The 13,079-nt window shown below is 62.0% G+C and overlaps 1 protein-coding gene across 1 annotated transcript; it reads left to right on the top strand.

Moving 5' to 3' along the window:
• The first annotated feature begins 995 nt into the window (after window positions 1-995).
• Window positions 996-12,705, top strand: dpp3 (dipeptidyl-peptidase 3). Its single transcript, XM_088609183.1, has 18 exons — window positions 996-1,141; window positions 3,086-3,389; window positions 4,358-4,447; window positions 4,724-4,861; window positions 5,318-5,392; window positions 5,992-6,085; window positions 6,464-6,594; window positions 7,075-7,205; window positions 7,418-7,476; window positions 7,679-7,873; window positions 8,454-8,566; window positions 8,678-8,770; window positions 9,163-9,225; window positions 9,511-9,635; window positions 9,754-9,874; window positions 9,981-10,160; window positions 11,994-12,156; window positions 12,261-12,705. Exons 2-18 carry the CDS (start codon window positions 3,120-3,122, stop codon window positions 12,401-12,403), a joined length of 2,184 nt encoding a protein of 727 aa, XP_088465309.1. The 5' UTR covers window positions 996-1,141; window positions 3,086-3,119; the 3' UTR covers window positions 12,404-12,705.
• Window positions 12,706-13,079: the final 374 nt, after the last annotated feature.

The following is a 13,079-nucleotide window of genomic DNA, read 5'->3' as shown; positions in this document are numbered from 1 at the left end:
CACAGTACAGTGCAGTAGAGCCCAGTGAGATCGGGGTAAAAGCACAGTACAGCGCAGTAGAGCCCAGTGAGATCAGGGTAAGCACAGTACGGCGCAGTAGAGCCCAGTGAGATCGGGGTAAAAGCACAGTACAGCGCAGTAGAGCCCAGTGAGATCGGGGTTAAAGTACAGTACAGCGCAGTAGAGCCCAGTGAGACCGGGGTAAAAGCACAGTACAGCGCAGTAGAGCCCAGTGAGATCGGGGTAAAAGCACAGTACAGCGCAGTAGAGCCCGGTGAGATCGGGGTAAAAGCACAGTACGGCGCAGTAGAGCCCAGTGAGATCGGGGTAAAAGCACAGTACAGCGCAGTAGAGCCCAGTGAGATCGGGGTAAAAGCACAGTAAAGCCCAGTGAGATCAGGGTAAATGCATGCTAAAGTAATGAGTGATGTGAACCCTGAACCCATAACAGCCTATGCAAAAATAAGCCTGCAGTCAAATTACAGGTTTCTAAATCAGGGATCCCCAGGGTCTAGTGCTCTCCAAGCTGATACCCCAGTCAATCTGGGGTCCTGTACACTGCTCAGCGGTACAGCAGCAGGGTCTCCCACCCCAGGGTCGAACCCACGACCCCCCAGTACCCAACGCAAGAGCGGAGAACAACTAGAGACGCTGAAAGCGGGCTGCTGCTCTTTAGAAGATCAACAGCTGCCGTCTAGTGTCTCGTACTGGTATTGCACGCAGGTGCAGAGCACAGTTAACGGACACCGCGAATGTGCGGTTTATCTCGTCCCACATTCGCGCTTATTTGTGTGTACTCGATAGCTGACAAACCAGGTCGTCTCTCCCGGCCGGACTTTTAATAGAATTTAAAGTGTGAAGGGTGCAGAAAAAAAAAAAAAGAAATCGGACGAACGGAGCATTCCCTTTAAGAACTCAGTGGGGAGGCGGGACGTCCTTCCAAACGGTGATTGGGCAACCGGCGCGCCGATCGGGTTCCAGACGCAGGCGCGGTTCTCCGCTCTGATTGGTCGAGGCGGCTGTCGCCTGTGACCACCCGGAAGCCCTCCTCGCCGGGCAATGAATGAGGACCGGAAGTGCCTGCGGGTAGCGACGGTGCGAGCGGGGAAGACTCTCGTTGAACCACTGTGAATATATCTAGGTGAGCGGTATCGGTTCGTGGGTTTTATATAAATATATCTATATTTTTTTTAGAAAAACACGTTTCCCGTTAGCCGAAAAGTCAAAACAAGAGCGTCCCGGAAAGCTCTGGGGGGGGGAGACGAAAATCTCTTCTGTTTTGTGAACTTTAGCCTCGGCTCCTCTCCGTTAATATTTCATTTATTCTCATTTCGATTCGCTGTGCCCCTCCTGCACACAAGTCGCACCCTGCCGTGTCCGTGTAGTTGTTTTCTTCCTTTCCGTGCGGCTCATATCGCGATTTCAGTGGCGACAGACCAGTTGTCGCTGCCCGGCTCCCGGGCTGGCGGCTCGGTTCTGACTTGGCGGTCCGGGCCGGAGAGCGCAGCTCACACCCCGAGACCGCTTTCCGGGGATTTCTCGGGAATCATCTCATGACTTGGCGATGGAGGGGTTGTGATTTTTTACTTCTCCACTTTTCTACAAACAGAAAAAACGTGTCCGGCTCGGCTCCGTTCTGGCGAGTTCTCGGACGTCCGGACTGGACCCGAACCCGTCTGTCTGGATACGTCCGCCAGTTAGCTCTGCTAGCCGTTGAACAAATCACACCTTCCCTACCCGTCTGGGATATGTGATGCAGACCGCGGAGAAGTCGGCGCTGCGCTCCTGCTGTGTAGCAGGTTGATCCAGTCCGGGCTTTGCGCAGGCAGGGCAGCCGCGCAGTGCTGGGTATATGTTGAGTCTGTCTGCTCGCCTTTAAATGCGGCCCTTTCCTACGATGAGTACAACAGGAACGAGTAACGAGTAAGACCTGGAGCGGATCAGATTGCCGTGCAGTGGGAGTGTGATCTGTCTCTCAGGTTAACACTGCAGAAATCACTAACCCCATGTAGGGGTGTTTAAAATACCAGTATCTACAATACTGTTAGGCTTGACCCTTCCAATTAATTTATTTGGGGGCTCCCCAGTCTGGGTCGTGCGGGGCTGCTGTGTGGCCTGCAGGTTTTCAGTCCCCTTAACGACCTGCGCCGGCTCGTTAACGGCTTTAATTGGACCACTTAAACAGCCGTTCAGGCGCTGCTGTTTCTAAGAGAACTGGACCAGGAGTGGGGACCCCTGGTGGACTTTTTAAAAATTGCCCTCTGAGGGCAGTACTGTGTGGCGATCGCGGACTCCCCTGGTGGAGACCCGTCGTGTACCTGGTTTAGGGCAGCTGCCCGCAGTCCGGGCCGGAGTGTTTGTTTGATAGGGCAGTCCTGCGCCCCCTGCTGGGCGTGTTGGGTGTGTCCCCAAGGCTAGTCGGTTTTATATTGGACTGCAAAGTCCAAAGGCTGTCTTGGCGAGCGTTTGGTGTCGTTTCTGGGGCAACAGCTGGTCCAGTAGTTCAGGTCTGGTCCTGTTACAACAGGAGGACAGCTGGTCCGGTGGTTCAGGTCCAGTCTTGTTAGACCAGGAGGACAGCCGGTCCGGCGGGTCAGGTCCGGTCCTGTTACAACAGGGGGACAGCCGGTCCGGCGGGTCAGGTCCGGTCCTGTCACACCAGGGGGACAGCCGGTCCGGTGGGTCAGGTCCGGTCCTGTTACACTAGGGGGACAGCCGGTCCTGTGGGTCAGGTCCGGTCCTGTTACAACAGGGGGACAGCCGGTCCTGTGGTTCAGGTCCGGTCCTGTTACAACAGGGGGACAGCCGGTCCGGCGGGTCAGGTCCGGTCCTGTCACACCAGGGGGACAGCCGGTCCGGTGGTTCAGGTCCAGTCCTGTTACAACAGGGGGACAGCCAGTCTGGCGGTTCAGGTTATGTCTCATTAGACCAGGGGGACCGTCAAAACACTGGCCGTCCTGTCCGGCCCAGTGCTTGCTGGGACAGGCTCCGGCACTGCCCCCCCCCAGTCGCGCGCCTCCTCTGCCGCTGCCGCCCGGCTCACGTCCCGGCGCGCTCTCTCTCTCTCTCTCTCGCCGCCCCGCAGAGCTCGCTGTCCGCGTCTGAGACGGGGCCCGGAGATGGTGGACTCCCAGTACTACCTCCCCAACGACGTCGGGATCGCGGCGCTGGACTGCGCCGAGGCCTTCCGGCTGCTGTCGCCCAGGGAGCAGCTGTACGCCCACTACGTGTCCCGGGCCGCCTGGTACGGCGGCCTGGCCGTGCTGCTGCAGACCTCGCCCGAGTCGACGCCCGTGTACGTGCTGCTGCAGCGACTCCTGCGCCGCCAGCCCCCCGCCGAGCTGGAGGGCGTGGCCACGGCCGCAGGGCTGACCCCCGAGGAGTTCCAGGTGAGCCTGTCTCGGCGGTGCGGCTCCTCACACCCCCTCTGGCCAGAGTATTGGGATCCCCCATGAATAATGGGGTGACCAGTCCTGGTCCAGGAGGGGTCAGTGTGTCTGCAGCGGGGGTGTCCAGTCCTGGTCCAGGAGGGGTCAGTGTGTCTGCAGCGGGGGTGTCCAGTCCTGGTCCAGGAGGGGTCAGTGTGTCTGCAGCGGGGGTGTCCAGTCCTGGTCCAGGAGGGGTCAGTGTGTCTGCAGCAGGGCTGTCCAGTCCTGGTGCAGGAGGGGTCAGTGTGTCTGCAGCGAGGGTGTCCACTCCTGGTCCAGGAGGGGGCGCTGTGTCTGCAGCAGGGCTGTCCAGTCCTGGTCCAGGAGGGGTCAGTGTGTCTACAGTGGGGCTGTCCAGTCCTGGTCCAGGAGGGGGCGCTGTGTCTGCAGCAGGGCTGTCCAGTCCTGGTCCAGGAGGGGTCAGTGTGTCTGCAGCGGGGCTGTCCAGTCCTGGTCCAGGAGGGGTCAGTGTGTCTGCAGCGGGGGTGTCCACTCCTGGTCCAGGAGGGGTCAGTGTGTCTGCAGGGGGGGTGTCCACTCCTGGTCCAGGAGGGGGCGCCGTGTCTGCAGCAGGGGTGTGCTGTCCTGGTCCAGGAGGGGGCCCTGTGTCTGCAGCAGGGCTGTCCAGTCCTGGTCCAGGAGAGGTCAGTGTGTCTGCAGCGGGGCTGTCCAGTCCTGGTCCAGGAGGGGTCAGTGTGTCTGCAGTTGGGGGTGTCCAGTCCTGGTCCAGGAGGGGGCGCTCTACATACCTCAGAAAGCTTAGTCTTTGACTAAATAGTTCTTTAAATGTGAAGTCTTTCGGGAAACTCTTTCTGGCTTGGTTGTGCTAATACCAGCAGACCTATATCTGGGGGTGACCCGGAAGTGGCCTCCCTGTAGGGGTGTCTCTCTCTCTGGGGGTGTAAATGCTGTGCGGTTCTGTGCCACAGGCGTTCCTGGTCTACGCTGCAGGAGTTTACTCCAACATGGGCAACTACAAGTCGTTCGGGGACACCAAGTTCATCCCCAACCTCCCCCAGGCAGGTGGCGAGCGGGGGCCGTGGGCGAGGGGGGGTGGGCGTGCGTGACCGAAGGAGAGGGGGGGTGGGCGTGTCTCTTGTCTGACGGTGCGCTTGTCAGCGTGTACACGGAGCAGCCCGCAGGAAACACGAGTGTTCTGGACAGTTCCACACGTCAGCCGCGTCCACGCACTGCGCCCACCTCCGGCTGGACAGCGTGAGCGTGACCCGGCGCGGCGCGGCGTCTTGACCTCTCGTGTGTGTGTGTGTGTGTGTCTGTGTGTGTGTGTGTTCCAGGAGAAGCTGAAGGCGCTGGTGTGGCAGAGCCAGGCGTTCCGGGACAACCCCGACCAGATGGAGGAGCTGTGGAGCACCTGCGGAGACCTCATGTACTCCCTGGAGGAGCGGCAGAAGCAGCTGGGCCTGGGGGAGGAGGCAAGGCTGGGCCTGGGGGTGGGGGGGACAGAGGAGGCACAAGTCACTGTGACCGGCAGGCCGCGGGTAACAGCGCCCCTTAGAGGGAGGGGCGAGATGAGTCCGCCAGGGAACAGCGTCTGCGTGTCGTGTCACAGGAGGGGGCTCTGTGAATCTCTCTCTGTCTCTCTGTCTCTCTGTCTCTCTGTCTCTGTCGCGTCTTTTCTGCAGGAAGACCTTTCTCCATCTCGACACTGAGCGCCGGTTCTCTTCCGGGCCCGTTCGGGTCAGACTGGAGAGGCTGATGTGATCGATGGGGTCTTTAGCAATCGATCAATTGATTGTTTCCGTAGACGAGCAAACTCCCTCCCCCTCAGTTTCCTCGGGGAGGGATGTGATCTCTGATCTCGAAGGCGCAGGGAAGCCTGTTGTCGGAATTGCTCATTGCTCGTTTACAGCTGTGTCTTTCTGTCTCAGGGGATCACCACCTACTTCTCTGGGAACTGCTGCCTGGAAGACGCGGAGCTGGCACAGAAGTTCCTCGATTCCAAGGTACAGCAGCTGTTGCTGCCCAGGCCCGGTTTAGCTCCTTCTTCTCATGAGAGGCACCAGTGTTGTGGCCTTTCTGGTCTGAATGGGTTTCACTCAGTGGTCCTCCTGGTCTAACCAGACCGGACCTGAACCACTGGACCAGCTGTCCTCCTGGTCTAACAAGACTGGACCTGAACCCCTGGACCAGCTGTCCTCCTGGTCTAACCAGACTGGACCTGAACCACTGGACCAGCTGTCCTCCTGGTCTAACATGACTGGACCTGAGCCGCCAGACCAGCTGTCCTCCTGGTCTAACCAGACTGGACCTGAACCGCCGGACTGGCTATCCCCCTGTTGTAACAGGACTGGACCTGAACCACTGGACCAGCTGTCCCCTTGTTGTAACAGGACCAGACCAGCTGTCCTCCTGGACCAGCTGTCCTCCTGGTCTAACAGGACTAGACCTGAACTACTGGACCAGCTGTTGTAACAGGACCGGACCTGAACCACCGGACCGGCTGTCCCCCTGGTCTAACAGGACCGGACCTGAACCACCGGACCGGCTGTCCCCCTGGTCCAGCTGCCCTGTGCTGTAACCTCCCCTGCTCTTGTCCCTGCAGAACCTCAGTGCCTACAACACGCGCCTGTTTAAGAAGATCAGCCCCGAGGGCAGGCGGAGCTACGAGGTGCGTCTGGCCTCGGCGGTGAAGGAGGGTGAGTGCGCGGGAGGCTGCGGGTTCGAATCCCCAGCGGGACGCCGCTGTGGCACTTGGGAGTGTGGGAGTGGACGTGGAGTGGGTGGGTGTGGACGAGGGAGTGTGTGTGTGGGAGTGTGGAGTGGTTTGACACACTGTCCTCTGGCCATTTCTCCAGTCAGGCACTGAGCTGCTTAATTAAATCTGATGATCTAATTATCTGGATTGATATATCCTTCCCTCTAGGGAAGGATCCTTTCAGGACCAGAACGGATGTTTGTGGCTCTGTTGGAGCGCTGGGAGTGTAACTCCCCACCCTGCCCTGGAGGGGGCGCCCCTGCTGACTCCTCTCTCATTCTTACTGTCTCCCCTCCCTCCTCTGCCCCCCCTCTCCCAGACGGTCCAGTGGACGGGGAGACGGGGAACCAGTGCGGTCGGTACGAATTCGGGGAGGCCGTCTTCGAGGTGCGGCGGGGAGACTACGCGCCCCTCATGAAGATGGTGGCGGAGAACCTGGAGAAGGCCCAGGTGAGGTCCGAGGGGCGGGGGGGATGGGGGGGGTGTCTCGGGTTCACATCCGGGCTATGCCACGAGCTCCTGGAGGGGGCGCCGTGTCTGCAGCAGGGGTGTCCGGTCCTGGTCCAGGAGGGGTCAGTGTGTCTGTAGTAGGGGTGTCCACTCCTGGTCCAGGAGGGGGCGCTGTGTCTGCAGCAGGGGTGTCCACTCCTGGTCCAGGAGGGGTCAGTGTGTCTGCAGCAGGGGTGTCCACTCCTGGTCCAGGAGGGGGCGCTGTGTCTTCAGTGGGGGTGTCCAGTCCTGGTCCAGGAGGGGTCAGTGTGTCTGCAGCGGGGGTGTCCAGTCCTGGTCCAGGAGGGGGTGCCTCTTCCTGGGGAATCCTGGGAAGTGTGGCCGGGGACGCGCCCCAGGCTGGCTGGGAGGGAGGGAGGGAGGGAGGAGGCTCCTCAGACCGCGGTCTCAGGCCGGTCTCTCGCCCCGTCTGTGCGCCAGGAGTACGCGGCCGGCGAGAACCAGCGGCGCATGCTGGAGGAGTACGTGCGCAGCTTCACCTTCGGCTCCGTCGAGGCCCACAAGGAGGGCTCGCGCTTCTGGATCAAGGACCGCGGCCCCATCGTGGAGTGGTGAGCGCCCGCTATCGGGAACGCCTTGCTTTTCGGAGCCGGAGGGCGGGGGGCAGGGGAGGATGGGCTCGGGGGCAGTTGCAGAGTTTTGTGGAATTATGCCTGAATGACGTACGTTGTTGGAAACTGTTCCTGCTGCTTGCAAAAGCCCGTAACGGATCGCTCTGCTGTGGAACGGGAGTCTTAACTCCGTCCCTTTTCTTCCTGCCCAGTTACATCGGCTTCATCGAGAGCTACAGAGACCCCTTCGGATCCAGGGGAGAATTCGAAGGTACGTGGGGGGGTACGGTGAAATGGGTAGGGCGCCCCCTGCTGGCCTCCAGCGCTGCCTGCTGCAGGCAGCCTGGTTTTCTTCAGCGTTCCCCCCCCATCCCGGTACGGGCCGGGCCCGGCTCCCGCGCTCCGGGCGGATGGGGCCGGTGGGGGACGTGGCTGTGGTCCGTGACCTCTGCCCCTCTGCCCCTCTGCCGCAGGGTTCGTCGCGGTGGTCAACAAGGCCATGAGCGCCCGGTTCGCCCGGCTGGTGGGCTCGGCGGAGGTGCTGCTGCCCGAGCTGCCCTGGCCCTCGGAGTTCGAGAAGGACCGCTTCCTCCGGCCGGACTTCACCTCCCTGGACGTGCTCACCTTCGCCGGCAGCGGGATCCCCGCCGGCATCAACATCCCCAACTGTGAGTGACCCCTGACCCCTGTGCAGACGTGCCCTGGTCTTTGTCACTGGCCTGTGACCTCCACAGGCCTCCCTGACCTCTGACCTTGGCAGTGATGTTACATAACCGTTCCAGCTATGTGTGACCTCTGACCTCTGCATGAACACAATCGTTGGCCACTGTCACTGTCCTGCGCGACCTTTATATATATATGTAATGAATCGACATCCCTGACCTTGAGAGAGAGATATGGGACATTAACATCCTCCCTCGTGAGTGACCTCTGACCTCAGGAGATAGAGATGGTACATTAACATCCTCCCTCATGAGTGATCTCTGACCTCAGGAGAGAGAGACGGTACATTAACATCCTCCCTCGTGAGTGACCTCTGACCTCAGGAGAGAGAGACGGTACATTAACTTCCTCCCCTGAGAGTGACCTTTCACACCCATCGCTACGGTGACATTCTGTGACCCTTGACCTCTGCAAACACTACACCAGCGACCTCTGAACCCCCTGGAGAACACACTCACATCCCCCGAGCTGCATAGCGACCTCTGACCCCACACCCTTTACGACCTTTGCCCTCTGCCCTTTCAGACGACGACATCCGGCAGACGGAGGGCTTCAAGAACGTGTCCCTGGGGAACGTGCTGGCGGTGGCCTACACCACGCAGAAGGAGAAGCTGACCTTCCTGGAGGAGACGGACAAGGTCCCTGCGGAGGCGCTCTCCGGCTCCGGCTCCGTCCGGCCGCGGCCTGGCTGCAGAGGGAGTGACCTCACTGGCCTTTCTCTCTCTCTCTCTCTCTCTCCCCCCCTGCAGGACCTGTACATCAAGTGGAAGGGCCCGGCGTTCGAGGTCCAGGTCGGGCTGCACGAGCTGCTGGGTCACGGCAGCGGGAAGCTCTTCGTGCAGGTGAGGGGGTGGGGGGTCAGTTTCTGGGGTCCCGGCAATCCACTGATCTACACTGAGGTGTCCAGTGGGGTCAGGGCTGGGGGTCACACTGCACTGGGGTGTCCAGCGGGGTCAGGGCTGGGGGTCACACTGCACTGGGGTGTCCAGCGGGGTCAGGGCTGGGGGTCACACTGCACTGGGGTGTCCAGCGGGGTCAGGGCTGGGGGTCACACTGCACTGGGGTGTCCAGCGGGGTCAGGGCTGGGGGTCACACTGCACTGGGGTGTCCAGCGGGGTCAGGGCTGGGGGTCACACTGCACTGAGGTGTCCAGTGGGGTCAGTCCTGGGGGTCACACTGCACTGGGGTGTCCAGTGGGGTCAGCACTCTCTTACCTGCTCTTTTCTCTGTCCAGGACGAGAAGGGAAACTTCAACTTTGACCAGAAGAGTGTCCGGAACCCAGAGACCGGGGAGCTGGTGAGTATCCGCCGTCCCGCAGTCCCGTGTCCAGGAGCAGAGTGGGATTGTCCTTCTTTCCCAAACTCCCTCTCCGTCTGTGACGGAGCTGTCCACTGTGAACTGTGTTGGCGCCGGAGCCAGCGGGGGTCTGGACTGCAGGAGCCCTGCCTGCACCCTGAAAGAGGGTCTTTACTGTTCGACCCAGCAGGGGGCCCCCATCGGCAGCTGACCGGTTCTCTTTGCGTTTCCTGCAGCTGACAGTGACGCACATATGTGTGTGTGTGTGTGTGTGTCCGTCCTCAGATCTCCAGCTGGTACAAGGGTAACGAGACGTGGGACAGCAAGTTCTCCACCATCGCGTCCTCCTACGAGGAGTGCCGGGCGGAGTGCGTGGGGCTGTACCTGTGTCTGAACGAGGCGGTGCTCAGGTGAGGGAGCCCCGACGTTCAACCCCCCCCCCCCTCCTGCGCAGGAGAGCCCCGGGATCGAGGGCCCGTTCTCACGCCACGGGCCTGTCTCTGTCTCCGTCTCCCCTCGGCGCTGCAGCATCTTCGGACACGAGGGCCAGGCGGCGGAGGAGGTGGTCTTCGTGAACTGGCTGACCATGGTGCGGGCCGGCCTGCTGGCGCTGGAGTTCTACACCCCCGAGAGCCGGAGCTGGAGACAGGTGCGCGCGCGTGTGTCTGTGTGTCTGCCCCGCTGGGGGGGGGGAGTGTGGTTCAGCCCCGGGGGGGCGGTTCGGCTGACTGCGGGTCCTCTCTCGCTGTCCCCAGGCGCACATGCAGGCTCGCTTCGTCATCCTGAGGGTGCTGCTGGAGGCGGGGCAGGGCCTGGTCACGCTGCGCCCCACCACGGGCGCCGACGGGCAGCCGGACGCCGTCATCGCCCTGGACCGGGACAAGATCCGCAGCGTGGGCGTGCCCGCCATCGAGAGGTTCCTCCGCAGGCTGCAGGTACACAGCTCCGCCAGGCAGGCGGGCACTGGAGAGAGAGAGAGGGAGGCAGTGTGGGCTAGTGGTGAGAGCTGAGACACTGGGAGAGAGAGAGAGAAGGAGGCAGTGTGGGCTAGTGGTGAGAGCTGAGGCACTGGGAGAGAGAGAGAGAGGGAGGCAGTGTGGGCTAGTGGTGAGAGCTGAGGCACTGGGAGAGAGAGAGAGAGAAGGAGGCAGTGTGGGCTGGTGGTGAGAGCTGAGACACTGGGAGAGAGAGAGGGAGGCAGTGTGGGCTAGTGGTGAGAGCTGAGGCACTGGGAGAGAGAGAGAGGGAGGCAGTGTGGGCTAGTGGTGAGAGCTGAGGCACTGGGAGAGAGAGAGAGGGAGGCAGTGTGGGCTAGTGGTGAGAGCTGAGGCACTGGGAGAGAGAGAGAGGGAGGCAGTGTGGGCTAGTGGTGAGAGCTGAGGCACTGGGGGAGAGAGAGAGGGAGGCAGTGTGGGCTAGTGGTGAGAGCTGAGGCACTGGGGGAGAGAGAGAGAGAAGGAGGCAGTGTGGGCTGGTGGTGAGAGCTGAGGCACTGGGAGAGAGAGAGAGAGAAGGAGGCAGTGTGGGCTGGTGGTGAGAGCTGAGACACTGGGAGAGAGAGAGGGAGGCAGTGTGGGCTAGTGGTGAGAGCTGAGGCACTGGGAGAGAGAGAGAGGGAGGCAGTGTGGGCTAGTGGTGAGAGCTGAGGCACTGGGGGAGAGAGAGAGAGAGGGAGGCAGTGTGGGCTAGTGGTGAGAGCTGAGGCACTGGGAGAGAGAGGGAGGCAGTGTGGGCTAGTGGTGAGAGCTGAGGCACTGGGAGAGAGAGAGGGAGGCAGTGTGGGCTAGTGGTGAGAGCTGAGGCACTGGGAGAGAGAGAGAGGGAGGCAGTGTGGGCTAGTGGTGAGAGCTGAGGCACTGGGAGAGAGAGAGAGGGAGTCAGTGTGGGCTAGTGGTGAGAGCTGAGGCACTGGGAGAGAGAGAGAGAGGGAGGCAGTGTGGGCTAGTGGTGAGAGCTGAGGCACTGGGAGAGAGAGAGAGAGGGAGGCAGTGTGGGCTAGTGGTGAGAGCTGAGGCACTGGGAGAGAGAGAGAGGGAGGCAGTGTGGGCTAGTGGTGAGAGCTGAGGCACTGGGGGAGAGAGGGGGAGGCAGTGTGGACTAGTGGTGAGAGCTGAGGCACTGGGGGAGAGAGAGAGAGGGAGGCAGTGTGGGCTAGTGGTGAGAGCTGAGGCACTGGGAGAGAGAGGGAGGCAGTGTGGGCTAGTGGTGAGAGCTGAGGCACTGGGAGAGAGAGAGGGAGGCAGTGTGGGCTAGTGGTGAGAGCTGAGGCACTGGGAGAGAGAGAGAGGGAGGCAGTGTGGGCTAGTGGTGAGAGCTGAGGCACTGGGAGAGAGAGAGAGGGAGGCAGTGTGGGCTAGTGGTGAGAGCTGAGGCACTGGGAGAGAGAGAGAGGGAGGCAGTGTGGGCTAGTGGTGAGAGCTGAGGCACTGGGAGAGAGAGAGAGGGAGGCAGTGTGGGCTAGTGGTGAGAGCTGAGGCACTGGGAGAGAGAGAGAGAGAGGGAGGCAGTGTGGGCTAGCGGTGAGAGCTGAGGCACTGGGAGAGAGAGAGAGGGGGAGGCAGTGTGGGCTAGTGGTGAGAGCTGAGGCACTGGGAGAGAGAGAGGGAGTCAGTGTGGGCTAGTGGTGAGAGCTGAGGCACTGGGAGAGAGAGAGAGGGGGAGGCAGTGTGGGCTAGTGGTGAGAGCTGAGGCACTGGGAGAGAGAGAGAGAGGGAGGCAGTGTGGGCTGAGAGTTCTCTCCTGTGCTAAGCGCGGCCCTCCCTCCCCAGGTGCACAAGGCCACAGCGGACGTGGAGGGGGGGCGGGCTCTGTACGAGGGCTACTCGGCGGTGACCGACGACGAGCCCCCCCACTTCCTGCGGCTGCGCCAGACCGTGCTGCTGCGCAAGGAGCCCCGCAAGATGTTCGTCCAGGCCAACACGCGGGTCAAAGGTCAGCGCCCCCCCCATCCATCTGCCTCAGGCTGACTGAGCGCCCCCCCCCCCCCGGGGTGGTTCTGTCGTGACTGACGCGCAGCGTCTCCTCCCGCCCTGCAGGGGAGGCCGTGGAGCTGCTGGAGTACGAGGGCACCGCGGCGGGCTTGATCCGCTCCTTCGCCGACCGGTTCCCCGAGGACGCCGAGCGGATCGAGGAGGGGCTGCTGGAGCTGAGCCGGCGCGACGCCCCCTGCTGGTGCTGAGAGCGCGCGCGTGTGGGTGCACACCCTAGGGCGCGATACGGCGAGGGCCCTGCAGCGCGGGGTTGACCGGCGAGGGGGGCGAGACCCACGGCGTGCCTTCGATCGCCGCGGCGGGTGGCCACCCAGATCTGAGCCGTGCGCTGGGTGGGAAGCCCCCCCAACGCCCCCCCGCCCCCATCGCGTGCCTTGTCTGCCCTCGGCTGACGAGCGAACCCACAGACCCCGGCCGTGCGACTCGGCGATAGGTTGGTTCTGTCTGTCCGCTGGTCCTCGTGAATAAACTGTGCACGTTTTCCACCAGACCCCTCGTGTCCTGTGTCCCGGCTTTTCCCTGGTTCGAATCCCACCTCCCCTCTCCTGTCCCAAGCCCAGCTGGGAAGCAGGTGCGGAACACCCAGCGGGGGAGTTCGGGCCTACCCGTAACATTCGGGACATGCCTGTGTCTGCCGCCGGGGTGTCCACTCCTGGTCCAGGAGGGGGCGCTGTGTCTGCAGTGGGGGTGTCCAGTCCTGGTCCAGGAGGGGTCAGTGTGTCTGCAGCAGGGCTGTCCAGTCCTGGTCCAGGAGGGGTCAGTATGTCTGCAGCAGGGCTGTCCAGTCCTGGTCCAGGAGGGGTCAGTGTGTCTGCAGCAGGGCTGTCCAGTCCTGGTCCAGGAGGGGTCAGTGTGTCTGCAGCA

This window comes from Lepisosteus platostomus, chromosome 16, assembly GCF_059453375.1.
Source record: "Lepisosteus platostomus isolate fLepPlt1 chromosome 16, fLepPlt1.hap1, whole genome shotgun sequence".
Taxonomy (NCBI): Eukaryota; Metazoa; Chordata; class Actinopteri; order Semionotiformes; family Lepisosteidae; genus Lepisosteus; species Lepisosteus platostomus.
This window is presented reverse-complemented; position numbering and strand designations above follow the sequence as displayed.

Bases quoted from the DNA above. Each gene is read 5' to 3' on its own strand.
- dpp3 (XM_088609183.1), top strand. From the start codon at position 3,120: ATGGTGGACTCCCAGTACTACCTCCCCAACGACGTCGGGATCGCGGCG. The intron at 8,567-8,677 runs GTCCCTGCGGAG...CCCCCCCTGCAG, and splicing joins TCCTGGAGGAGACGGACAAG to GACCTGTACATCAAGTGGAA. The intron at 12,157-12,260 runs GTCAGCGCCCCC...CCCGCCCTGCAG, and splicing joins GGCCAACACGCGGGTCAAAG to GGGAGGCCGTGGAGCTGCTG.